This window comes from Oncorhynchus masou, chromosome 32 (genome assembly GCF_036934945.1).
Source record: "Oncorhynchus masou masou isolate Uvic2021 chromosome 32, UVic_Omas_1.1, whole genome shotgun sequence".
Classification (NCBI taxonomy): domain Eukaryota; kingdom Metazoa; phylum Chordata; class Actinopteri; order Salmoniformes; family Salmonidae; genus Oncorhynchus; species Oncorhynchus masou.
Window position 1 is genome coordinate 16,834,103 of NC_088243.1, and position 27,917 is coordinate 16,862,019.

The 27,917-nt window shown below is 46.5% G+C and overlaps 1 protein-coding gene across 1 annotated transcript; it reads left to right on the forward strand.

Annotated features, from left to right (window-relative positions):
- The first annotated feature begins 5 nt into the window (after nucleotides 1-5).
- On the forward strand, nucleotides 6-27,911 carry LOC135525629 (HHIP-like protein 1). The gene is made up of 12 exons (XM_064953364.1): nucleotides 6-810; nucleotides 2,670-2,902; nucleotides 3,032-3,185; nucleotides 3,428-3,687; nucleotides 8,700-8,843; nucleotides 9,049-9,195; nucleotides 9,570-9,751; nucleotides 18,176-18,302; nucleotides 18,502-18,647; nucleotides 18,878-18,959; nucleotides 19,718-19,800; nucleotides 20,805-27,911. The coding sequence occupies exons 1-12, from the start codon at nucleotides 520-522 to the stop codon at nucleotides 21,434-21,436; spliced, it is 2,481 nt and encodes an 826-aa protein (XP_064809436.1). The 5' UTR covers nucleotides 6-519; the 3' UTR covers nucleotides 21,437-27,911.
- The last annotated feature ends 6 nt before the right edge of the window (nucleotides 27,912-27,917 follow it).

The window sequence follows — 27,917 nt, forward strand, 5'->3', positions numbered from 1 at the left end:
ATGTTTTGATGCCTGTCTGAAAACACAACTGTCTCAGACAGGACTGTTACCATGACTTCCTCTCCTATTATTGTGTTTTGTGCGGGTATTAAGGCAGATAGGGGATATGAATAGTAATAGTCGAGCAAAGATGAGTTACGTCTGCGATCAAGCACACTTATCGGAGGAAACACAAAACGGAGGAAACAGACAGCAAAATACTCTGCTGAGTTTCTTAAGACGGGGCCGGGACCGGTAGCACGAGAAGTCGAAACTAGCCTATGGATAGGCTACAAAGATACGGAGACGACGTAATGTCTTGCGCGGTGGAATAACAAATGAAATGGACTGTATTCCGTCGAAAGTTGATTATTAAAGAAATAGAGCAAAGTGCAGTGAGCCGATCGCTCTCTCTCAAACACACAAGGCGTCTACGGGACTGTAGAACCGGAGGGAGCCTCGTTTTTTTGCTGGTTTGCACACATTTCTGATCCATGAGGTTCAAGTGGGGCACTTTAAATGATCTGAAGTAACATCAGAATGTTGTATTTTTGTGATTTACTCGGCCGTGTTTGGCACTCACCGATCATTCGGTTATATTTGTTGGCATTTTCTATAGCACCTGTGTTCTTACACCCACAATGTTTGGATTTCAAGCCCCCCTTCAGGCCTCAAGATGATCTCCAGTTCTGCGCAATGTACAAGAACTTCGGCTGCTGCGACTCTGCCAAGGACAAGGAATTGATGGCTAAATTCTATAAGATCATGGACAATTTCGACTATTATGGATATGCCAGCTGTGCTGGGTATGTGCAGGACCTCCTCTGCCAGGTAAGCAAAGCGCGGGTAAAGGTCGTTACTCGGTTGTTTTCAGAATTACATCATCCATCTGTTCTTGGCAAGTCCCGGCATGTTTGTAGAGGCATATTCTTGTTAAGGCTATAGTTGTACATTTTTTGGAGTGCTGTCACCCTTGCCACACTATCTAGCAACACTGAACAAAAATATAATTGCAACATTTTACTGAGTTACAGTTTATAATCTTTATTTAACTAGGTAGGTCAGTTAGGATCGAACTCTTTTTTACAATGACGGCCTACCCAGCCAAACCTGGACGACGCTGGGCCAATTGTGCGCTTCCCTATGGGACTGCCAATCGCAGCCAGATGTGATGCAGCCTGGATTCGAACCAGCAGGTACTGCAGTGAGGCCTGTTGCACTGAGATGCAGTGCCTTAGACCGCTGCACTACTCGGGAGCCCATATAAGGAAACCAGTTCATTAAAATAATCAATTAGGCTCTAATCTATGGATTTCACATGACTGGGAATACAGATATGCGTATTTTGGTTACAGATACCTTTAAAAAAAAAGGTAGGGGCATAGCTGTACAAAGTTGCTGGATATTGATGGGAACTGGACCACGCTGTCATACATGTCAATCCAGAGCATCCCAAACATGCTCTATGGGTGACATGTCTGGTAAGTATGCAGGCCATGGAAGAACTGGGACATTTTCAGCTTCAAGGAATTATGTACAAGTCCTTGCAAAATGGGGCTGTGCATTATCATGTTGAAACATGAGATGATGGTGGCGGATGAATGGCACGACAATGGGCCTCAGGATCTTTTCACAGCATCTCTGTGCATTAAAATTGCTATTGATAAAATGCAATTGTGTTCGTTGAAGAAGCCGGGTGTGGAGGTCCTGGGCTGGCATGGTTACACGTGGAGTGTGGTTTTGAGGTCGGCTGGACGTACTGCCAAATTCTATAAAACAATGTTTGAGGTGGCTTATGGTAGAGAAATTAACAATAAATTATCTGGCAACAGCTCTGGTGGACATTCCTGCAATAAGCATGCCAATTGCATGCTCCCTCAAAACATGTGACATCTGTGGCATTGTGTTGTGTGGCAAAACTGCACATTTTTGTCACAATCGCCTGGAGTGGTGAGTGCAGAGTCAATTGCAGAGAGCAGAGGAACTGGGGAAACCGTCTTTATTTGGATTCCCAAACAAACGCCCAAAACAATAGGCGATAGATAGACAGAAAATAGTCTGACCCAACACAGGGCACAAACGGACAGAGCACAAACACGCACACACTGACTAACAGAAAACAATCCCGCACAAAAATAGGTGGGCCTAACAGGCTTAAATAGACATGAATCAAGAAACAAAATAAGCGACAGATGCAACCAATAAGACCAAACGAACAGAAAAGGATAAATGGATCGTTGGCAGCTAGTAGACAGGCGACGACGACCGCCGAGCGGCGCCCGAACAGGCAGGGGAGCCACCCTCGGTGAGAGTCGTGACAATTTTAGAGTGGCCTTTTATTGTCCCCAGCACAAGGTGCGCCTGTGTAATAATCATGCTGTTTAATCAGCTTCTTGATATGCCACACCTGTCAGGTGGATAGAAAATCTTGGCAAAGGAGAAGTGCTCACTAACAGGGATGTAAACAAATTTGTGCACAAAATTTGAGAGAAATTAACTTAAACTGCTAAGATGCATGTTGTCATAACAAGCGTATCTCCTCAAATCGAAATGTATGTGCTTCACAGAACCAGGCAAAATGTATAATATGACAGGGGGGCTGCCCAAATGAAAGAGTTGGTCCCTGACTCCCTTCTCACTTCTCCATTTTCTCCACCTTCCCCATTCCCTTTCTTTTCCCACTCCTTCAGGAATGCTCTCCATATGCAGCTCACCTATTTGATGCTGAGGACCCCAGCACCCCTATCAGAACCCTCCCTGGCCTGTGCCCTGACTACTGTTCACAGTTCTGGCTCAAATGCCGTTCCACCATCACCTTGCTCTCCGACGACCCGCAGCTAGCCGAAGCCGAGCCGGACCAGGACCGCTTCTGCCAGCACCTGGAGCTGGAGGACCCAGACTACTGTTACCCACACCTTCTCAGGTGGGGCTTCCAAGGGTTTGCATGGAATTGGGGGTGGGGTAGGGCAAATGTTCAACATTTTTATGGGATTCTTATTGACTATACAGTTGAATTGATTCAATTAAAAAACTTTTGCACACACCTCCTCAGCAACGAACAGCTGACACAGAACTTGGGCCGGGTCCGGGCCGACCCCGAGGGTTGCCTGCAGCTCTGCCTGGAGGAAATAGCCAATGGCCTGCGGAACCCTCTGGCCATGGTTTACGCCAACGACGGAACACACCGCTTCTTTATAGCAGAGCAGGTGTGTGTACTCACTTTCCTTTAACAGTTTTTGTATTGCATTGTGGTATAATAGGGGCGGTTTCTCGTGCAGACACAGATTAGACCTTGTCCTGACCTGGCCTCAAAAATAAGCTCAATGGAGAAAAGTTTAATCTGCATCCTGGAAACCGCCCTATAGTGTATTGATTTTGTGTATTGTTGTATGTATATGTTGGCCTCACAAAAATGAATTTCCGTAATGAAGTTATTATCGTATCGTAGGTGGGTCTGGTGTGGACGTACCTACCCGACCGCTCCAAGCTGGAGAAGCCATTCCTGAACATCACCAAGGCCGTTCTGACGTCGCCCTGGGAGGGGGACGAGAGGGGCTTCCTGGGCATGACCTTTCACCCCAACTACAAGTACAACAGGAAGCTGTATGTATACTACTCTGTGGAGATTGGCTTCGATGAGAGGATCAGGATCAGCGAGTTCCGCGTCTCTCCCAGCGACATGAACGTGGTGGACCACGGGTCTGAGAGGTACAGTTACAGTGGGGCAAAAAAGTACTTAGTTCGCCACCAATTGTGCAAGTTCTCCCACTTAAAAAGATGAGAGGCCTGTAATTTTCATCATAGGTACACATCAACTATGACAGACAAAATGAGAAACAAAATCCAGAAAATCACATTGTAGAATTTTTAATGAATTTATTTGCAAATTATGGTGGAAAATAAACATAGCTTTCAACCAATGGAAGTTTAAAAGATAATAAACAACATTTTAATAATTAAAACAACAAAAAATAAATCAAACCCAGTTCAGAACTATTGCCTTTTTGAGTGAACTTTGGAGATGGCAGCCTTGTGGAAGTCCTTCATCCAAATCTTGTTGAATGTATGCACTGAAGCAATCAGTAAACACAAAACTAAAACTAAATTAGGATACTGAAAACAATTACTGAAAACATTTTCTATTTTGCCATCTTAAAAGGTAGACACAGCAGCTAATGGGCGGGCGGGTTTTGCTTTGTAAAAACGAGGTCAGCTGTTACAAAGTTGCCTTGATGTTGCTATGCTTCTAACTAAAACTGGCATTCTATATATTTTTCAGCAAGGAAACAATGTTTCTGCCATTCATAAATGCTATATAAACAGACAATGTAGCTAGCATAAACTGGGACTTAAGCCTACACAATCTACCTTTAAATGTGTGGCCAACTGTTCCTAGAGAACCACAGTACACACGATTTCAAGTCTCAAAACAATTGATTCAAACTAATCAACTAATTATGATATTCAATCTAGACTGTAACTTCCTTATTAAGAGACAGTTGTCTACTGGTTGTCTCTTCCTTCTTACTCAGGTGTATAAGGCTTGGGTGGAAGAAAAACAACATAAAATTGAGTTATGCCTAATATGGCAATTCATATTATATTTGCAAAATGAATTATTGTTAACTGACATCTCAAAACCATCCGTGCAAGAAGCCTTGACCTGGTGCACACATATTCCTCTGTCTTCAGTTTGATTGAAGGCCTCAATCTGACTTATTTAGTTGTAACTGATTGCTTCTAGAAAGAGAGAAGGAACAACACATGATCAAGATGTGCTAGCTACTAGATTAAAGCATGAAATATCAAATTGTTACAAAGAATTAATGTTTGGGCTACATTTATGAGCATGATGTAATATTAGCTTTATATTTGTCTATTGTTGTATATTAATATATACACATACATATATATATATATATATATACAGTGCATTCGGAAAGTATTGGCTGACATTTTCAAGCTGTCCCTGACTGAGTCTGTAATACCAACATATTTCAAGCAGACCACCATATTCCCTGTGCCCAAGAACACTAAGGTAACCTGCATAAATGACTACCGACCCTTAGCACTCACGGCTGTTGCAATGAATTGCTTTGAAAGGCAATGGCTCACATCAACACCATTATCCCAGAAACCCCAGACCCACTCCAGTTTGCATACCGCCCCAACAGATCCACAGATGAAGCAGATCTCTATTGCACTCCAGACTGCCCTTTCCCACCTGGACAAAAGGAACACCTATGTGAGAATGCTATTCAATGACTACAGCTCAGCGTTCAACACCATAGTGCCCTCAAAGCTCATCACTAAACGAAGGACCCTGGGACTAAACACCTCCCTCGGGAACTGGATCCTGGACTTACTGATGGGCCCAGGTGGTAAGGGTAGGTAACAACACATCTGCCACGCTAATCCTCAACACGGGGGCCCCTCAGGGGTGCGTGCTCAGTCCCCTCCTGTACTCCCTGTTCACTCATGACTGCATGGTCAGGCACGACTCCAACACCATCATTAAGTTTGCTGATGACACAACAGTGGTATGCCTTGTCACCAACAATGATGAGACAGTCTATGGGGAGTGATTAAGACAAAGGAGCTGATTGTGGACTACAGGAAAAGAAGGATGGAGCACGTCCCCATTCTCATCGACGGGGCTGTTGTGGAGCAGGTTGTGAGCTTCAAGTTCCTTGGTGTCCACATCACCAACAAACTGTCATCGTCCAAACACACCAAGACAGTTGTGAAGAGGGCACGACAAAGCCTATTCCCCTTTAGGAGACTTAAAAGATTTGGCATGGGTCCTCAGATCCTCAAAAAGTCACATTGACTTTATACCAGTACCCCCTGCATATACTGTAGCCTCGCTGCTGTTATTTTACTGCTGATTTTTGCCTAGTGGTTAGAGTGTTTGGCCAGTAACCGAAAGGCATTATCATGCTGAAACATGAGGTGATGGATGGCATGATGAATGGTGATGAATGAATGGCAAGCTAATGGGCCTCAGAATCTTTTCACAGTATCTCTGTGCATTCAAATTGCCATCAATAAAATGCTATTGTGTACATTGTCCATAGCTTATTCCTGCCAATACCATAACCCCACCCCCACCATGGGGCACTCTGAACACAATATTGACATCAACAAATCGCTCGCCCACACGACACCATCTGCCCGGTAAAGTTGAAACTGGGATTAATCCGTGAAGAGCACACTTCTCCAGCATGCCAGTGGACATCGAAGGTGAGTACTTACCCACAGAAGTCGGTTATGACGCCAAACTGCAGTCAGGTCGAGGACGCGGAGAAGCTTCCCTGAGACGGTTTTATTTGGTTGCGCAAACCCACAGTTTTATCAGCTGTCCGGAGGGCTGGTCTCAGATGATCATGCAGGTGAAGAAGCCGGATGTGGAGGTCCTGGGCTGCCATGGTTACACGTGGTCTGGGATTGTGAGGCCGGTTGGACATACTGCCAAATTTTCTAAAAGACAATGGAGGTGGCTTATGGTAGAAAAAAGAACATTACATTTCTGGCAACAGCTCTGGTGGACTATCCTGCAGTCAGCATGCCAGTTGCATGCTCTCTCAACTTGAGACATCTATGGCATTGTGTTGTGTGACAAAACTGCACATTTCAGAATGGCCTTTTATCGTCCCCAGCACAAGGTGCACATATGTAATGACCACACTGTTTAATCAACTTCTTGATATGGCACACCTGTCAGGTGGATGGATTATCTTGGCAAAAGAGAAGTTCTCACTAACAGGGATGTAAACAAATTTATGCACAACATTTGAGAGAAATACACTTTTTGTGCATATGGAACGTCAACAAAACTAAGGAGATGATTGTGGACTTCAGGAAACAGCAGAGGGAACACCCCCCTATCCACATCGATGGAACAGTAGTGGAGAGAGTAGCAAGTTTTAAGTTCCTCGGCATACACATCACAGACAAACTGAATTGGTCCACTCACACAGACAGCATCGCGAAGAAGGCGCAGCAGCGCCTCTTCAACCTCAGGAGGCTGAAGAAATTCGGCTTGTCACCAAAAGCACTCACAAACTTCTACAGATGCACAATCGAGAGCATCCCGGCGGGCTGTATCACCGCCTGGTACGGCAACTGCTCCGCCCTCAACCGTAAGGCTCTCCAGAGGGTAGTGAGGTCTGCACAACGCATCACCGGGGGCAAACTACCTGCCCTCCAGGACACCTACACCACCCGATGTTACAGGAAGGCCATAAAGATCATCAAGGACATCAACCACCCGAGCCACTGCCTGTTCACCCCGCTATCATCCAGAAGGCGAGGTCAGTACAGGTGCATCAAAGCTGGGACCGAGAGACTGAAAAACAGCTTCTATCTCAAGGCCATCAGACTGTTAAACAACCACCACTAACATTGAATGGCTGCTGCCAACACACTGACACTGACTCAACTCCAGCCACTTTAATAATGGGAATTGATGGGAAATGATGTAAATATATCACTAGCCACTTTAAACAATGCTACCTTATATAATGTTACTTACCCTACATTATTCATCTCATATGCATACGTATATACTGTACTCTATATCATCGACTGCATCCTTATGTAATATATGTATCACTAGCCACTTTAACTATGCCACTTTGTTTACATACTCATCTCATATGTATATACTGTACTCAATACCATCTACTGTATCTTGCCTATGCTGCTCTGTACCATCACTCCTTCATATATCCTTATGTACATATTCTTTATCCCCTTACACTGTGTATAAGACAGTAGTTTAGGAATTGTTAGTTAGATTACTTGTTGGTTATTACTGCATTGTCGGAACTAGAAGCACAAGCATTTCGCTACACTCGCATTAACATCTGCTAACCATGTGTATGTGACAAATAAAATTTGATTTGATTTGAACATTTCTGGGATCTTTTATTTGAGCTCATGAAACATGGGACCAACACTGTACATGTTGCGTTTACATTTTTGTTCAGTGTAGAATCCCCCCCCCCCCCCAAATGTAATTTGTTGAGAAGTAATAACTAATTCTACATGGTACAAACAGCTGGTAGCCATGTGCCATTTCGCCATGACATGATGACATTCTATTTTTAGTTGATATGGGAGAAAATACATTGAAACTTCATATCAAATTGGGATAATGTTGTAGGTTACACTGGCGTGTAGACAATAAGAATATTTGCCAGTGCTAATTATTTATAAATCTTCTTATTTCATATGGAGGAGATGTGGGAAGCTAAAAGGCTAGCTTTCTTGCTGTTTATAGCCAGCTGACTAGCAAGCTGCTAGCAGATATATCTACAGCCTACTGGGAGGCACAAAAAAAGGTTATGTAAATCACACTTAAACTTTCATTACATAAGCCTAGCTATTCCTTAAATACGCAGTTGGTTTTCTTTCAAATTGAAAACATTATTGTGGTGATGTTTTCAACATGATTCTTTTTTGCCCAACTCAAATGGAAAGACAACAGAAAAATCTCTGCTATCGCCCTCTTGTGAACGTTGCTATTTTGAGAGTCTAGAAACGCATGGACCGGCGAGGTATCATGTTACCAAAAGGTGTTTGTGTCATTGCACAGAAATTCAATGGGAGGTTTCTGCTCAAACAAATGGGAGGTTTTTGCTCAAACAAAATCTATACCAATACATTTAATGTATGATTTTCTAACACTGATTTCTCTGTGTCCAACACTTTCTCAGGATCATTCTGGAGGTTGACGAGCCTGCGTCCAATCACAACGGAGGAATGGTGATGTTTGCTGATGACGGTTACCTGTACATTTTCACTGGAGACGGGGGCATGGCTGGTGACCCCTTTGGGAAATATGGAAACTCTCAGAACAAGTGAGAGAAGAGAGGAAAACTTGTGGAACTCACATTGAATCATATAACTTGAACAATTAGTTACAGCTGTTAACATTAACACTGTTGCTAGTAATACGTTACTTCTATTTACATTAAAAAAACATTAAAACTACAAAGACAATCAGTACTCATACTTACAGAAAGACAGTGTTATGTTCCACATTAATTCTGCTGTCTTCTGCAGGTCAGCTCTGTTAGGCAAAGTTCTCCGGATCGATGTTGATGACAATGACAGAGGTCCCCTGTACAGGATCCCTTCTGACAACCCGTTCGTGCATGAGCGCGGGGCGCGCCCTGAGGTCTATGCTTATGGGGTGCGCAACATGTGGAGGTGCTCCTTTTTCCCACAACTTTACAACCTAATATGCTTTCATTCATGAAACATTACACTGACAACTAAAAAAGTGTGGTAAGAGTTTACATTAGTGCATGGAATAAATAAGTAATAACTTAGTTATAAAATGTAAACTAGTTGTAATTATTTAAATATATATATATATCTTTTTGTGTGTAATTACTTAATTTTATAAAGGTATTTTCTGACTTTATTGAACACATAGATAGAGGATGACAGTGGGGAAAGATAGAGGTTGTGTCAAAGGGAAGTAGGTCAGATTCAAACCTATGCCGACACGGTAGACCGCTAGACCTAGGCCACACTTAAGTTGTTTTATTGGTCGACTTGTTCTTGTTTCTCCCATGGAGGTGTTCTGTGGACCGGGGGGACCCCCTGACTAAGGAGGGCAAGGGACGCATCTTCTGCGGGGACGTGGGACAGAACAAGTTTGAGGAGATCGACATCATAGAGAAGGGAAGGAACTACGGCTGGAGGGCCAAAGAGGGGTTCTCCTGTTATGACAAGAAGCTGTGCACCAACAGCTCTCTAGGTGGGCATCCTGTAGTTTAGCCTAATCCACCATGAGTTTGTGCTGTGCACCAACAGCTCTCTAGGTGGGCATCCTGTAGTTTAGCCTAATCCACCATGAGTTTGTGCTGTGCACCAACAGCTCTCTAGGTGGGCATCCTGTGGTTTAGCCTAATCCACCATGAGTTTGTGCTGTGCACCAACAGCTCTCTAGGTGGGCATCCTGTGGTTTAGCCTAATCCACCATGAGTTTGTGCTGTGCACCAACAGCTCTCTAGGTGGGCATCCTGTAGTTTAGCCTAATCCACCATGAGTTTGTGCTGTGCACCAACAGCTCTCTAGGTGGGCATCCTGTGGTTTAGCCTAATCCACCATGAGTTTGTGCTGTGCACCAACAGCTCTCTAGGTGGGCATCCTGTGGTTTAGCCTAATCCACCATGAGTTTGTGCTGTGCACCAACAGCTCTCTAGGTGGGCATCCTGTGGTTTAGCCTAATCCACCATGAGTTTGTGCTGTGCACCAACAGCTCTCTAGGTGGGCATCCTGTGGTTTAGCCTAATCCACCAGAGTTTGTGCTGTGCACCAACAGCTCTCTAGGTGGGCATCCTGTGGTTTAGCCTAATCCACCATGAGTTTGTGCTGTGCACCAACAGCTCTCTAGGTGGGCATCCTGTGGTTTAGCCTAATCCACCATGAGTTTGTGCTGTGGACCAACAGCTCTCTAGGTGGGCATCCTGTGGTTTAGCCTAATCCACCATGAGTTTGTGCTGTGCACCAACAGCTCTCTAGGTGGGCATCCTGTGGTTTAGCCTAATCCACCATGAGTTTGTGCTGTGCACCAACAGCTCTCTAGGTGGGCATCCTGTGGTTTAGCCTAATCCACCATGAGTTTGTGCTGTGCACCAACAGCTCTCTAGGTGGGCATCCTGTGGTTTAGCCTGATCCACCATGAGTTTGTGCTGTGCACCAACAGCTCTCTAGGTGGGCATCCTGTGGTTTAGCCTAATCCACCATGAGTTTGTGCTGTGCACCAACAGCTCTCTAGGTGGGCATCCTGTAGTTTAGCCTGATCCACCATGAGTTTGTGCTGTGCACCAACAGCTCTCTAGGTGGGCATCCTGTGGTTTAGCCTAATCCACCATGAGTTTGTGCTGTGCACCAACAGCTCTCTAGGTGGGCATCCTGTAGTTTAGCCTGATCCACCATGAGTTTGTGCTGTGCACCAACAGCTCTCTAGGTGGGCATCCTGTAGTTTAGCCTGATCCACCATGAGTTTGTGCTGTGCACCAACAGCTCTCTAGGTGGGCATCCTGTGGTTTAGCCTAATCCACCATGAGTTTGTGCTGTGCACCAACAGCTCTCTAGGTGGGCATCCTGTAGTTTAGCCTGATCCACCATGAGTTTGTGCTGTGCACCAACAGCTCTCTAGGTGGGCATCCTGTGGTTTAGCCTGATCCACCATGAGTTTGTGCTGTGCACCAACAGCTCTCTAGGTGGGCATCCTGTGGTTTAGCCTAATCCACCATGAGTTTGTGCTGTGCACCAACAGCTCTCTAGGTGGGCATCCTGTAGTTTAGCCTGATCCACCATGAGTTTGTGCTGTGCACCAACAGCTCTCTAGGTGGGCATCCTGTGGTTTAGCCTAATCCACCATGAGTTTGTGCTGTGCACCAACAGCTCTCTAGGTGGGCATCCTGTAGTTTAGCCTGATCCACCATGAGTTTGTGCTGTGCACCAACAGCTCTCTAGGTGGGCATCCTGTAGTTTAGCCTGATCCACCATGAGTTTGTGCTGTGCACCAACAGCTCTCTAGGTGGGCATCCTGTGGTTTAGCCTAATCCACCATGAGTTTGTGCTGTGCACCAACAGCTCTCTAGGTGGGCATCCTGTAGTTTAGCCTGATCCACCATGAGTTTGTGCTGTGCACCAACAGCTCTCTAGGTGGGCATCCTGTAGTTTAGCCTGATCCACCATGAGTTTGTGCTGTGCACCAACAGCTCTCTAGGTGGGCATCCTGTGGTTTAGCCTAATCCACCATGAGTTTGTGCTGTGTAGCCAACTCCAATGCTAATTTTCTTGCTGGCATCCTGTAGTTTAGCCTAATCCACCATGAGTTTGTGCTGTGTAGCCAACTCCAATGCTAATTTTCTTGCTGGCATCCTGTAGTTTAGCCTAATCCACCATGAGTTTGTGCTGTGTAGCCAACTCCAATGCTAATTTTCTTGCTGGCATCCTGTAGTTTAGCCTAATCCACAATGAGTTTGTGCTGTGTAGCCAACTCCAATGCTAATTTTCTTGCTGGCATCCTGTAGTTTAGCCTAATCCACGATGAGTTTGTGCTGTGTAGCCAACTCCAATGCTAATTTTCTTGCTGGCATCCTGTAGTTTAGCCTAATCCACGATGAGTTTGTGCTGTGTAGCCAACTCCAATGCTAATTTTCTTGCTGGCATCCTGTAGTTTAGCCTAATCCAATATTTATTTATTTATTATTTCACCTTTATTTAACCAGGTAGGCTAGTTGAGAACAAGTTCTCATTTACAACTGCGACCTGGCCAAGATAAAGCAAAGCAGTGCGACACAAACAACACAGAGTTACACATGGAATAAACAAACCTACAGTCAATAACACAATAGAAAAGTTTATATACAGTGTGTGCAAATGAATTAAGATTAGGGAGGTAAGGCAATAAATATGTTATGAACTTGAGTGAAGACCCAAAAGCGGTTTTAACAGAAAACAGAGTTCTTTAATGAAAATACAGGAATGGCATAAATCCTCTTCCAACGTTGTCAGCGGAACAAAAGAACGTTAGTATAGTGCAGGATTCTCCTGCCAGGCAGACTCCGACAGGACAGGACAAGGTGGAAGCAAACGAGACGACAGCTTGCTTCTGGCATCAAAAAACACAAATAAGAATCAGACACTGAAAGTAGCAGGAACAGAGAAAGAAATAGAGACCTAATCAGAGGGGGAAGAGAGAACAGGTGGGGAAAGAGAGAATGAGCTAGTTAGGGAAATGTAGAACAGCTGAGGAATGAGAGACAGAGAAGGTAACCTAAAAAAAAGACCAGCAGAGAGAGAGAATGAAGAGAAAGGACAGGAACAGACATAACAAGACATGACAGTACCCCCCCCACTCACCGAGCGCCTCCTGGCGCACTCGAGGAGGAAACCTGGCGGCAACGGAGGAAATCATCGATCAGCGAACGGTCCAGCACGTCCCGAGAGGGAACCCAACTCCTCTCCTCAGGACCGTACCCCTCCCAATCCACTAGGTACTGATGACCACGGCCCCGAGGGCGCATGTCCAAAATCTTACGAACCCTGTAGATGGGTGCGCCCTCGACAAGGATGGGGGGAGGGACGAGCGGGGCGCGAAGAACGGGCTTAACACAGGAGACATGGAAGACCGGGTGAACGCGACGAAGATAGCGCGGAGAAGAAGTCGCACTGCGACAGGATTAATGACCTGGGAAATACGGAACGGACCAATGAACCGCGGGGCCAACTTGCGAGAAGCTGTCTTAAGGGGAAGGTTCTGAGTGGAGAGCCATACTCTCTGACCGCAACAATATCTAGGACTCTTGGTCCTACGCTTATTAGCGGCCCTCACAGTCTGCGCCCTATTACGGCAAAGTGCCGACCTGACCCCCCTTCCAGGTGCGCTCGCAACGCTGGACAAAAGCCTGAGCGGAGGGGACGCAGGACTCGGCGAGCTGAGATGAGAACAGAGGAGGCTGGTACCCGAGGCTACACTGAAAAGGGGATAGACCGGTAGCAGACGAGGGAAGCGAGTTGTGGGCGTACTCTGCCCAGGGAGCTGTTCTGACCAAGACGCAGGGTTACGAAAAGAAAGACTGCGTAAAATGCGACCAACAGTCTGATTGGCCCGTTCGGCTTGACCGTTAGACTGGGGATGAAAGCCGGACGAGAGACTGACGGAAGCCCCAATCAAACGGCAAAACTCCCTCCAAAATTGAGACGTGAACTGCGGACCTCTGTCGGAAACGACGTCAGACGGAAGGCCATGAATTCGGAAAACATTCTCGATAATGATCTGAGCCGTCTCCTTAGCAGAAGGGAGCTTATCGAGAGGAATGAAATGAGCCGCCTTAGAGAATCTATCGACAACCGTAAGAATAACTGTCCTCCCCGCTGATGAAGGCAGTCCGGTGACAAAATCTAAAGCGATGTGAGACCACGGTCGAGAGGGAATGGGAAGCGGTCTGAGACGGCCGGCAGGAGGAGAGTTCCCAGATTTAGTCTGCGCGCAGACCGAACAAGCGGCGACAAATCGACGCGCGTCACGTTCCCGAGTGGGCCACCAGAAACGCTGGCGAATGGAAGCGAGCGTACCCCGAACGCCGGGGTGGCCGGCTAACTTGGCAGAGTGGGCCCACTGAAGAACGGCCGGACGAGTAGGAACGGGAACGAACAGAAGGTTCCTAGGACAAGCTCGCGGCGACGGAGTGTGAGCGAGTGCTTGCTTTACCTGCCTCTCAATTCCCCAGACAGTCAACCCGACAACACGCCCCTCAGGGAGAATCCCATCGGGGTCGGTGGAGACCTCAGAAGAACTGAAGAGACGAGATAAAGCATCAGGTTTGGTGTTTTTTGAGCCCGGACGATAAGAAATAACAAACTCGAAACGAGCGAAAAACAGAGCCCAACGAGCCTGACGCGCATTAAGTCGTTTGGCTGAACGGATGTACTCAAGGTTCCTATGGTCAGTCCAAACGACAAAAGGAACGGTCGCCCCCTCCAACCACTGTCGCCATTCGCCTAGGGCTAAGCGGATGGCGAGCAGTTCGCGATTACCAACATCATAGTTACGTTCTGACGGCGATAAGCGATGAGAGAAAAACGCGCAAGGATGGACCTTGCCGTCAGAGAGAGCGCTGAGAAAGAATGGCTCCCACGCCCACCTCTGACGCGTCAACCTCAACAACAAACTGTCTAGAGATGTCAGGTGTAACAAGAATAGGTGCGGATGTAAAACGATTCTTAAGAAGATCAAAAGCTCCCTGGGCGGAAACGGACCACTTAAAGCACGTCCTAACAGAAGTAAGGGCTGTGAGAGGAGCTGCCACCTGACCGAAATTACGGATGAAACGACGGTAGAAATTAGCGAAGCCCAGAAAGCGCTGCAGCTCGACGCGTGACTTAGGAACGGGCCAATCAATGACAGCCTGGACCTTAGCGGGATCCATCTTAATGCCCTCAGCGGAAATAACGGAACCGAGAAAAGGGACAGAGGCGGCATGAAAAGTGCACTTCTCAGCCTTCACATAAAGACAGTTCTCCAAAAGGCGCTGGAGGACGCGTCGCACGTGCTGAACATGAATCGAGAGAGACGGTGAAAAAATCAGGATATCGTCCATGTAAACGAAAACAAAAATGTTCAGCATGTCTCTCAGGACGTCGTTAACTAGTGCCTGAAAGACAGCTGGAGCGTTAACGAGGCCGAAAGGAAGAACCCGGTATTCAAAGTGCCCTAACGGAGTGTTAAACGCCGTCTTCCACTCGTCCCCCTCCCTGATGCGCACGAGATGGTAGGCGTTACGAAGGTCCAACTTGGTGAAAAACCTGGCTCCCTGCAGGATCTCGAAGGCTGAAGACATAAGAGGAAGCGGATAACGATTCTTAACAGTTATGTCATTCAGCCCTCGATAATCCACGCATGGGCGCAGGGACCCGTCCTTCTTCTGAACAAAAAAAAACCCAGCTCCGGCGGGGGAGGAGGAGGAGACTATGGTACCGGCGTCGAGCGAAACCGACAAATAATCCTCGAGAGCCTTACGTTCGGGAGCCGACAGAGAGTATAATCTACCCCGGGGGGGAGTAGTTCCCGGAAGGAGATCAATACTACAGTCATACGACCGGTGTGGAGGGAGAGAAGTGGCCTTGGAACGACTGAACACCGTGCGCAGATCGTGATACTCCTCCGGCACCCCTGTCAAATCGCCAGGCTCCTCCTGTGAAGAAGAGACAGAGGAAACAGGAGGGATAGCAGACATTAAACAGGTTACATGACAAGAAACATTCCAGGATAGGATAGTATTACTAGACCAATTAATAGAAGGGTTATGGCGCACTAGCCAGGGATGACCCAAAACAACAGGTGTAAAAGGTGAACGAAAAATTAAAAAAGAAATGGTTTCGCTATGATTACCAGAGACAGTGAGGGTTAAAGGCAGCGTCTCACGCTGAATCTTGGGGAGAGAACTACCATCTAAAGCGAACAAGGCCCTGGGCTCCCTAACTGTCTGAGAGGAATGTCATGTTCCCGAGCCCAGGTCTCGTCCATAAAACAGCCCTCCGCCCCAGAGTCTATCAAGGCACTGCAGGAAGCAGATGAACCGGGCCAGCGGAGATGGACCGGAAAGGTAGTGCGTGATCCAGAAGGAGAGGCCTGAGTAGTTGCGCTCACCAGTAGCCCTCCTCTTACTGATGAGCTCTGGCCTTTTACTGGACATGAGGTGACAAAATGACCAGCGGAGCCGCAGTAGAGACAGAGGCGATTGGTGATTCTCCGTTCCCTCTCCTTGGCCGAGATGCGAATACCCCCAGCTGCATAGGCTCAGCATCCGAGCCGGCGGAGGAGGGTGGCAGTGATGCGGCAGGTGGCAGTGATGTGGAGAGGGGAGCAACGGAGAACGTGAGCTCCTTTCCACGAGCTCGGCGACGAAGATCAAACCGTCGCTCTATGCGAATAGCGAGAGCTATTAAGGAGTCCAGACTGGAAGGAACCTCCCGGGAGAGGATCTCATCCTTAACCTCGACGTGGAGACCCTCCAGAAAACGAGCGAGCAAAGCCGGCTCGTTCCAGTCACTAGAGGCAGCGAGAGTGCGAAACTCAATAGAATAATCCGTTATGGATCTATTCCCCTGACATAGGGAAGACAGGGCCCGGGAAGCCTCCTCGCCAAAAACAGAACGGTCAAAAACCCGTATCATCTCCTCCTTAAAGTCCTGATACTGGTTAATACACTCAGCCCTCGCCTCCCAGACTGCCGTGCCCCACTCACGCCTCCGTCCGGTAAGGAGAGAAATGACGTAGGCGATGCGGGCTGCGCTCCTGGAGTAAGTGTTGGGCTGGAGAGAGAACACCACATCACACTGAGTGAGGAATGAGCGGCACTCAGTGGGCTCCCCAGAGTAACACGGCGGGTTGTTGATCCTGGGCTCCGGCGACTCGGAAACCCTGGAAGTGGGCGGTGGATCGAGGTGGAGTTGGTGAACCCGTCTTGTGAGGTCGGAGACTTGGACGGCCAGGGTCTCAACGGCATGTTGAGCAGCAGACAATTCCTCCTCGTGTCTGCCTAGCATCGCTCCCTGGATCTCGACGGCGGAGTGAAAAGGGTCCGGAGCCGCTGGGTCCATTCTTGGTCTGATTCTTCTGTTATGAACTTGAGTGAAGACCCAAAAGCGGTTTTAACAGAAAACAGAGTTCTTTAATGAAAATACAGGAATGGCATAAATCCTCTTCCAACGTTGTCAGCGGAACAAAAGAACGTTAGTATAGTGCAGGATTCTCCTGCCAGGCAGACTCCGACAGGACAGGACAAGGTGGAAGCAAACGAGACGACAGCTTGCTTCTGGCATCAAAAAACACAAATAAGAATCAGACACTGAAAGTAGCAGGAACAGAGAAAGAAATAGAGACCTAATCAGAGGGGGAAGAGAGAACAGGTGGGGAAAGAGAGAATGAGCTAGTTAGGGGAAATGTAGAACAGCTGAGGAATGAGAGACAGAGAAGGTAACCTAAAAAGACCAGCAGAGAGAGAGAATGAAGAGAAAGGACAGGAACAGACATAACAAGACATGACAAAATAGGCCATAGTGGCGAAATAATTACAATTTAGCAATTAAACACTGGAGTGATAGATGTGCAAATGATGAATGTGCAAGTAGAGATACTGGGGTGCAAAGGAGCAACAACAACAAAAAATCACAATATGGGGATGAGGTAGTTAGGTGGGCTGTTTACAGATGGGCTATGTACAGGTGCAATGATCTGTAAGCTGCTCTGACAGCTGATGCTTAAAGTTAGTGAGGGAGATATGAGTCTCCGGCTTCAATGATTTTTGCAATTCGTTCCAGTCATTGGCAGCAGAGAACTGGAAGGAAAGATGAGTTTGTGCTGTACAGCCAACTCCAATGCTCACCGTCATGCTGGAATCCTGTGGCTGGGTCACGGTGTGTTTTGTTCTGTTTCCTTCAGCTGTTTTTATTTTGAACTGTTCTTTATTTATCCTTAGACAGTAATGGAACCAGATTGGGAAGGGTGGATTGAACCCCGGTCTCCAGGGTCATTATGTGCTTAGAAGGGAAGTGCTCAGGAGGGAATAAGCAGGAAATCCAGAATCATCCAGATCAGGATTTCTGGAAAATCACAGGCTCTGCACGAAGTCTCTTATCTCCTACTTCTGTTCTCTTCCAGATGATGTACTCCCCATCTATGCCTACCCTCACAAGATGGGCAAGTCTGTGACTGGTGGCTATGTGTACAGAGGCTGTGAATACCCCAATTTGAACGGCATGTACATATTTGGAGACTTTATGAGCGGGTAAGGATCCTTACTGTACATGTTCATCATTTTCAGTTCAATCCAAATCCTAAAAGGGTTTATGGATGTTTATACTGTATAGCAGGTGTTTTTATATATATATTCAGAAGGTTGTGTTTTATGTTTTCGTATATAGCCTACAAGGAAAGCAAACAGAAAAATGTAATAAATTCTAACATGTAGAGTCTCTTCCCTGTAGGCGTATGATGAGCCTCCAGGAGAATAAGAACACAGGTCAGTGGGACTACCATGAGATCTGTATGGGCATGGGTCTGACCTGTGCCTTCCCTGGCTTAATCAACAACTACTACCAGTACATCATCTCATTTGCGGAGGATGAGGCAGGTAGGAGGAGTCACATTAAATACATTTTTGTTTGCCCTTGGTCACAGGCAATGGAAAAGTTTTTTTTAAGCTTCAGATCTCTAGGCTGCAGACATTATGCCATTTTCCCAAACCAAGATTAAGCCGAGTCCTGGACTAAAAATCATGCTTATTAGAGAATCAAATCAAGTCCAGGAAACTAGCTAGATTTTAAATGACTGAAGGTGACATTTATTTTTCTGTCTCAACAGGAGAACTGTACTTCATGTCAACTGGAGTGCCCAGTGCCACATCTCCCACCGGTGTGGTTTACAAACTGGTGGATCCCTCAAGGTAAGGATTTAAAGCCACAATCTGCCATTTCAACAACCTGACCCTGACACTGTTTGGTTAGGTGAGGTTTTCACTAAGTTTAGTGGCCAACTGCTCTTTTCTTGAAGATGGCAGAAGCCTAGCAACACTGTCATAGACACTATTTTTAAAAGAGACAAAGACTTAACAAATCTGTGAAACATGTTGAGCATCAATTCATGATTACTGATCTGGTTATTTTAAATCAGAAGAATGTGCCTGTAGTTCTTAATGTGATTTCTATGGTCAATTCAGTCTCTGTGTGTTCTGTGTTCTTATAGCAACACTGCTGATGAACAGTATTCTTTCTCTGATTTGGTGATTGTTGAGGTTTTCTTACCCTCTGTCGAGGTTGGCTCACCCTCCCTTTCACCAGAGTTCTAGGTGAAAGAAGTGAAAGAAGCGGAGTGAAACTCTCTCACACTCCCTCTCTCTTGCTCTCCCTCTCTCTCTGTTGGCTGCTGCACTATATACGATTGTGTCAAGTTATTTGTTTTTCTCTCACTCACGAAGCTGATTTTAATTAGTCTCTACCACAGCAATGTTTGGAAAGGGAAGAGTAGAATAGGCCTTCAGACTTATTTTGGCAAAGAGACCAGCTGAAACCTAATCAAATACATCTAAAGAGCCAAGGTCTCAACAGAGTCTGATGAAACTGGTGCAAACCTCTGACTACTCACCCTCTGATTTAGTTGTCTTCCCTGCTGAAGACTTTTCTTTTTGTCTTTTGTCTGTTTTAGACGGGCACCGCCAAAGCAATGCCACTATGACCCACTGCCTGTCAGAGTGAAGAGCAAGCTTATCAAATTCAAACCAAAGGAAAGTGAGTATGCTGGCTGTCAACATTAATCTCTGTCTGTCTGTCTGTCTGTCTGTCTCCCCCTGCCTCACCCTCTTCTGTCTGTCTGTCTGTCTCCCCCTGCCTCACCCTCTTCTGTCTGTCTGTCTGTCTCCCCCTGCCTCACCCTCGTCTGTCTGTCTGTCTGTCTCCCCCTGCCTCACCCTCTGTCTGTCTGTCTGTCTCCCCCTGCCTCACCCTCGTCCGTCTGTCTGTCTCCCCCTGCCTCACCCTCGTCCGTCTGTCTGTCTCCCCCTGCCTCACCCTCGTCCGTCTGTCTGTCTCCCCCTGCCTCACCCTCGTCCGTCTGTCTGTCTCCCCCTGCCTCACCCTCGTCCGTCTGTCTGTCTCCCCCTGCCTCACCCTCGTCCGTCTGTCTGTCTCCCCCTGCCTCACCCTCGTCCGTCTGTCTGTCTCCCCCTGCCTCACCCTCGTCCGTCTGTCTGTCTCCCCCTGCCTCACTGTCTGTCTCCCCCTGCCTCACCCTCGTCCGTCTGTCTGTCTCCCCCTGCCTCACTGTCTGTCTCCCCCTGCCTCACCCTCGTCCGTCTGTCTGTCTCCCCCTGCCTCACTGTCTGTCTCCCCCTGCCTCACCCTCGTCCGTCTGTCTGTCTCCCCCTGCCTCACCCTCGTCCGCCTGTCCGCCTGTCCGCCTGCCCGCCTGCCCGCCTGCCCGCCTGCCCGCCTGCCCGCCTGCCCGCCTGCCTGCCTGCCTTTTGTTTGTTTGTTTTATTTTGCCTACTTTGCTCAATCAAGCACTTATGTCAGTGAAACACTAGACCTCACTGCTTCAATTAGATTATTCACTTCATCGTCAATTCACAGATCATGAAGTAATTTGAGAGATGTTTTTAGACCATTGAGAATGCCAGATTGCTATTAAACTTTTATTACACTGTTAGATAGGCATACATGCTAATTAAAACCTAATCTCCCACAACTATACATTAGGCTTGTCCATGTAGTTATCCAATCCTTATATTCCATAGCATTAACAGGAGTTGACCTACCGACCAAGCGACCAAATCTCTCCCCGCAAGAAGAGCCCGTCAGATCCCATCCCACTGAGTCTGCAGTAAGCGAGTCCGACAAGGACTGGCTTCAGGAGCTCATGGATATTCTGAAGGAGCAAGAGGCTGCCGCTGTCACCACCACACTTCCTCCAACCACAACCACAACCACAACCAAACCACCCAGGCACACACGACGGAAAAATCGCAGGAAGAAGGGCAAGCATCGGTTAGAGAGCGGGTCGGCATCAGCAGTTGTGCCACAGAATGGGGTGGTGAGACTGGCGGGGGACGAGCAGGGGCGGGACGACCGGGGGAGGGTGGAGATCTTCGCCAACGGGGAGTGGGGAACGGTGTGCGACGACCTGTGGAATACAAAAAACGCAGCAGTGGTTTGTCGACAGCTGGGGTTCCGGTTCGCCCTGAAGGCGTCCAAGCACTCGGAGTTCGGAGAAGGGAAGACTCTCCGGATTCTTCTGGATGATGTACAGTGTGAGGGGACAGAGGAGAGCCTGCTGGGCTGTCAACACACAGGCGTAGGTATGCATAACTGTGCCCATTACGAGGACGCGGGGGTGATATGTGGGAACTCAGACTACGTAGATGCCTAGAAATGAGAGCCCATTGAATTTATTCCTGACTGTGTCCTAAGTGATTGTAACTAAAACAAAGGAATATTGCTGTCTAACTTTTGTCTAATTGTTATCAATGGTGGCACTTATAGGTCTACCTCTTTCATTAAGGTAATATAATGCTGATTTAATTGTTGTGTTAAAGTCTTAAAAATGTTTTATTTGAATGGAAGGTTTGCTAATGCAAGACGTTGTCTTCTCTAAAGCAAATTCATCTAAACAGTATTTCAATGAATGTATAAGGAATACCAGGTTATTTAATACTCACTCATGATCACATACTGAAATCAATTATCCAACCAGACTCACAAGATATGTGTTCAGTTGACATGGACAAAACATACAGTATATATATACAGTACCAGTCAAAAGTTGTGACACACCTTCTCATTCAAGGGTTTTTCTTTATTTTTATTATTTTCTACATAGTAGAATAATAGTGAAAACATCAAAACTATGAAATAACACATATGGAATCATGTAGTAACCAAAAAAGTGTTAAACTTCTTCAAAGTAGCCAACCTTTGCACACTCTTGGCATTCTCTCAACCAGCTTCATGGAATGCTTTTCCAAAAGTCTTGAAGGAGTTCCCACATATGCTGAGCACTTGGCTGCCTTTCCTTCACTCTGCGGTCCAATTCATCCCAAACCATCTCAATTGGGTTGAGTTTGGGTGATTGTGGAGGCCAGGTCATCTGATGCAGCACTCCATCACTCTCCTTCTTGGACAAATAGCCCTTACACAGCCTAGAGGTGTGTTGGGTCATTGTCTTGTTGAAAAACAAATGATAGCCCCACTAAGCGCAAACCAGATAGGATGGCGTATTGCTGCAGAATTCTAAATAAATCACTGACAGTGTCACCAGCAAAGCACCCCCACACCATAACACCTCCTCCATGCTTCAAGGTGGGAACCACACATGCGGAGATCATCTGTTCACCTACTCTGCGTCTCACAAAGACACAGCGGTTGGAACCAAAAATCTCACATTTGGACTCTTCAGACCAAAGGACAGATTTCCACCGGTCTAATGTCCATTGCTCGTGTTCTTGGCACAAGCAAGTCTCTTCTTTGTATTGGTGGCTTTAGTAGGGGTTTCTTTGCAGCAATTTGACCATGAAGGACTGATTCACGCAGTCTCCTTTGAACAGATGCCTTTGAGATGTGTCAGTTACTTGAACTCTGTGAAGCATTTATTTTGGCTGCAATCTGAGGTGCAGTTAATTGCCGATTTCTGAGGCTGGTAATTCTAATGAACTTATCCTCTGCAGCAGAGGTAACTCTGGGTCTTTCTTTCCTGTGGGGGTCCTCATGAGAGCCAGTTTCATCATATCGCTTGATGGTTTTTGCGACTGCACTTGAAGAAACTTTCAAAGTTCTTGACATTTTCCGGATTGACTGACCTTCATGTCTTAAAATAATGATGGACTCATTTCTCTTTGCTTATTTGAGATGTTCTTGGTCTTATACCATATAGGGCTCTCAACTGTATACCAACCCTACCTTGTCACAACACAACTGATTGGCTCAAACGCATTAAGAAGGAAATAAATTCCACAAATATACTTTAACAAGGCACATTTGTTAATTGAAATGAATTCCAGGTGACTATGAATCTGGTTGAGAGAATTCCAATTGTGTGCAAAGCGGTCAACAAGGGAAAGGGTGGCTACTTTGAAGAATCTCAGATATTTTAATGCTCGGGGTGTAGTGGAGGAAGGAGTCAGACGCAGGAGACAGAGAGTTCAGAGTAGCGCTACTTCTTTATACACCGACCAGGTGAAAACAGACGCCACTCAAAACTAATGCCCTAAAACACAGGGGAACTAAACAGTCCCAAAAACAACTCACGTACACGAACAACCGTGACATACAGGCGTGTACAATGAGTACACATAAAACAATCCCGCACACCCAGCAGGTGGGATGGCTGGCTAATAAAGCCCAACTAATAAACCTAATTAACAACAGGTGTAACTAATAAACAGACAAGGAGGGGGAGGAAAAGATCAGTGGCAGCTAGTAGGCCGTTGACGATGACCGCCGAGCGCCACCCGAAGAGGAAGGGGAGCCACCTTCGGTAGGAGTCGTAACAAATATAAAATATATTTAGATTTGATTTAAAAAGTGGTTACTACTGGATTCCATATGTGTTATTTCATAGTTTTGATGTCTTTACTATTATTCTACAATGTAGAAAATATAAAAAGTAAAGAACAACCTGGAATGTGTAGGTGTGTCCAAACTTCTGACTGGTACTGTATATAGAGAGAGTTTGTGTTAAAGTCTTATTGTTTTTTTCGTTGCTGTTTTTTTCGTTATTTCACTTGCTTAGGCAATGTAAACACGTCTTCCATGCCAATAAAGTGACTTTGGAATTAAGTTAAGAGGGAGGGAGAGAGAGAGATGGGATAAAGGGGAAGAGGAAATAGTGTGGAGTAACAGGAGAGGATTAAGAGTGGGCAAAGTTAAAACTGCCAATTCGAAGCCTGGAATCCAAACGGAATATCGCTCTGTTTCTCTATTCAGTGTGGTAGCCTATTTGTCCCAAGTCAAAATCAAATCAAACTTTATTTGCCACATGCGCTGAATACAACAAGTGTAGACTTTACTGTGAAATGCTTACTTACAAGCCCTTAACCAACAGTGCAGTTCAAGAAGAAGAAAATATTTACCAAGTAGGCTAAAATAAAAAGTAATAATAAAAAGTAACACAATAAGAATAACGAGGCTATATACAGGGGGCACCGGTACCGAGTCAGTGAGCAGTGGTACAGGCTAGTTGAGATAATCTGTACATGGAGGTGGGGGCGAAGTGACTGGATAGGTAACAAACAAACAGTGAGTAGCAGCAGTGTACAGCAGTCTAATGGCTTGGAGATAAAAGCTGTTGAGGAGCCTTTTGGTCCTAGACTTGGCGCTCTGGTACCGCTTGCCGTGTTGTAGCAGAGAAAACAGTCTATAACTTAGGTGACTGGAGTCTCTGACAATTTTATGGGCTTTCCTCTGACACCGCCTATTATATTGGTCCTGGATGGCAGGAAGCTTGACCCCAGTGATGTACTGGGCCGTTCGCAGTGCCCTCTGTAGCGCCTTGCGGTCAGATGCCGAGCAGTTACCATACCAGGCGGTGATGCAACCGTTCAGGATGCTCTCGATGGTGTAACTGTAGAACTTTTTGAGGATCTGGGGGCCCATACCAAATCTTGTCAGTCTCCAGAGGGGTAAAATGTTTTGTTGTGCCCTCTTCACAACTGTCTTGGTATGTTTGGACCATGATAGTTCGTTGGTGATGTGGACACTGAGGAACTTGAAACTCTCGACCCGCTCCACTACAGCCCCGTCGATGTTAATGGGGGCCTGTTCGGCCACCTTTTCCTGTAGTCCACAATCAGCTCCTTTGTCTTGCTCACATTGAGGGAGAGGTTGTTGTCCTGGCACCCCACACTGCCAGTTCTCTGACTTCCTCCCTATAGGCCATCTCATCGTTGTCGGTGATCATTTGTGTCATCAGCAAACTTACTGATGGTGTTGGAGTCGTGTTTGGCCACACAGTCATGGGTGAACAGGGAATACAGGAGGGGACTAAGTACACACCACTGAGGGGCCCCAGTTTTAAGGATCAGCGTGGCAGATGTGTTGTTGCCTACTCTTACCACCTGGGGGAGGCCCTCCAGGAAGTCTTTGATCCAGTTGCAGAGGGAGGTGTTTAGTTCCAGGGGCCTTAGCTTAGTGATGAGCTTCGTGGGCACTATGGTGTTAAACGCTGAGCTGTAGTTGATGAACAGCATTCTCACATAGGTCTTCCTTTTGTCCAGGTGAGAAAGGGTGGTGTGGAGTGCGGCTGAGATTGTGTCATCTGTGGATCTGTTGGGGGGGTATGCGGATTGGAATAGGTCTAGGGTGTCTGGGAGGATGCTGTTGATGTGAGCCATGACCAGCCTTTCAAAGCACGTCATGGCTACCGACGTGAGTGCCATAGGTGGTAATCATTTAGGCTGGTTACCTTCGCTTCTTTGTGCACAGGGACTATGGTGGTCTGCTTGAAACATATAGGTATTATAGACTCGGTCAGGGAGAGGTTGAAAATGTCAATGAAGACGCTTGACAGTTGGTCTACGCATGCTTTGAGTACACGTCCTGGTAATCCGTCTGGCCCAGGGGCTTGGTGAATGTTGACCTGTTAAAGGTTTTGTTCACATCAGCTACTGAGAGCGTTATCAAACAGTCATCCAGAACAGCTGGTGCTTTCGTGCATGCTTCAGTGTTGCTTGCCTCGAGGTGAGCATGAAAGGGATTTAGCTCGTCTGGTAGGCTCGCGTCACTGTGCAGCTCGCGTCTGGGTTTCCCTTTGTAGTCCGTAATAGTTTTCAAGCCCTGCCACATCTGACGAGCACCCCAACAGATCCACATATAATGTACTCTCTATTGCACTCCACACTGCCCTTTCCCACCTGGACAAAAGGAACGCCTACGTGAAAATGCTTTTCATTAACTACAGATCAGCGTTCAACACCATAGTGTAGGGTTCCCCAACGGGCCGCCCGCGTGTCAAATGTAGTTTTCAGAATTAAAAAAAATATATATTTTAGGGTGAATTTTCATTGTTGGACATAAGACCATCCAGTCAGGATATTTATTTTTATTGGCCCGCGACTGAATCTAGTTGATGATCCCTGCCATAGCTTAGAGATGAGCTTGGAGGGCACTAAGGACCCTGTGACGGAACACCTCCCTTTGGAACTGGACTTCCTGACAGGCCGCCCCCAGGTGGTGAGGGTAGGCAACAATACATCCACCTCGCTGACCCTCAACATGGTTAGTCCCCTGCTGCACTCCCTGTTCACCCACGGTTGCCTGGCCACGCACAACTGCAACACCATCATTAAGTTTGCCGGCGACAGGACGGTGGTAGGTCTGACCACCGACAACGATTAGACAGCCTATTGGGAGGAGGTCAGAGACCTGGCAACCTCTCCCTCAACGTGAACAAGATAAAGGAGCTGATCGTGGACTACAGGAAAAGGAGGGCCGAGCACTCCCCCATTCACAAAAACGGGGCTGTTATGGAGCAGGTCGAGAGCTTCAAGTTCCTTGGTATCCATATCACTAAGAACCTATCGTGGTCCAAACAAACCAACATAATCTTGAAGAGGGCACGACAACGCATTTTCCCCCTCAGGAGGCTGAAAAGATTTGGAAAGGTAGCTCAGATCCTCAAAAAGTTCTACAGCTGCACCATCAAGAGCATCCTGACTGGTTGTATCACTGCTTGGCACAGCAACTGCTCAGCATCCGACAGCGAGGTACTACAGAGTGTAGTGCTTACGACCCAGTACATCACTGGGGCTGAGCTTCCTGTCATCCAGGACCTCTATTCAGGCGGTGTCAGAGGAAGGCCCTAAAGTCATAGGCTGTTCTCTCTACTACAGCATGCCAAGCGGAACTGGGAGGCCAAGTCTGGGACTAAAAGACTCCTTGATAAGGAGTTATTATGTTTTGCACTGACTCTCTTGCACAGTCTCGATGTACACTCACTGGACTTTAATTACACACTCACACATACTACACTGACATTCCAACACACACATTAATATTTACGCACACACATACATTCACACTCTTCACATACACTGTTGCTACTCTCTGTTTATTGTCTATGCATAGTCACTTTACCCCTACCTACATGTACATATTACCTCGACTAACCCGTACCCCTGCACTTTGACTCGTTACCGGTACCCCCTATATATAGCCTCGTTATTGCTATTTTATTGTGCTACTATTTTTTTCATTCATTTATTTAGCAAATGCTTCTTACTTATTTAAAAAAAATGCATTGTTGGTTAAGGGCTCGTAAGTAAGCATTTCATAGTAAGGTCTAAACCTGTTGTATTCGGCGCATGTTTGACAAATACAATTTGATTGGCACCTGATTTTATCTAGGCCTACTTTTAATGTAAGATGTCCTTGAGTGCCCTGAAAGGTGTCCGACAAATAAAATATATTATCGTAATTATCAATGCTATATACAGAGCAAAAGTTGTGGTTATAGTATCAAATTCAGCAGTCTGAAATAGCCCAAATGTACCACTTTTCAAACTCCTAAGTCAATGACACCCTGCTCATATGAATCAGGCTGTTGTCGTTGTGAGAGTGACCCCTCTTCCGCTTTGACCAGGGTCATTGATATGCCAAGCATTGAGTAACACAGCTAGTGCCAGGCTTTCCCTGCCAACAAGAGACAGAGTGTGTGTAGTGGAAAGAAATGCAACCTGTAGATTTTTTAAATTCACTCGACTTTATTGATGTTGGCTCTGACTCTATGGCACTCAGTCTGTAGTCAAGTATGTATCTATGAATTTGTGGATTTATTTACATTCTGCTTTACACTAATTATGCTTTTGAGCTCTGGGTCCACAAAAACTGGCTAATAAAGTGTTTATTCTCCAGTGTTT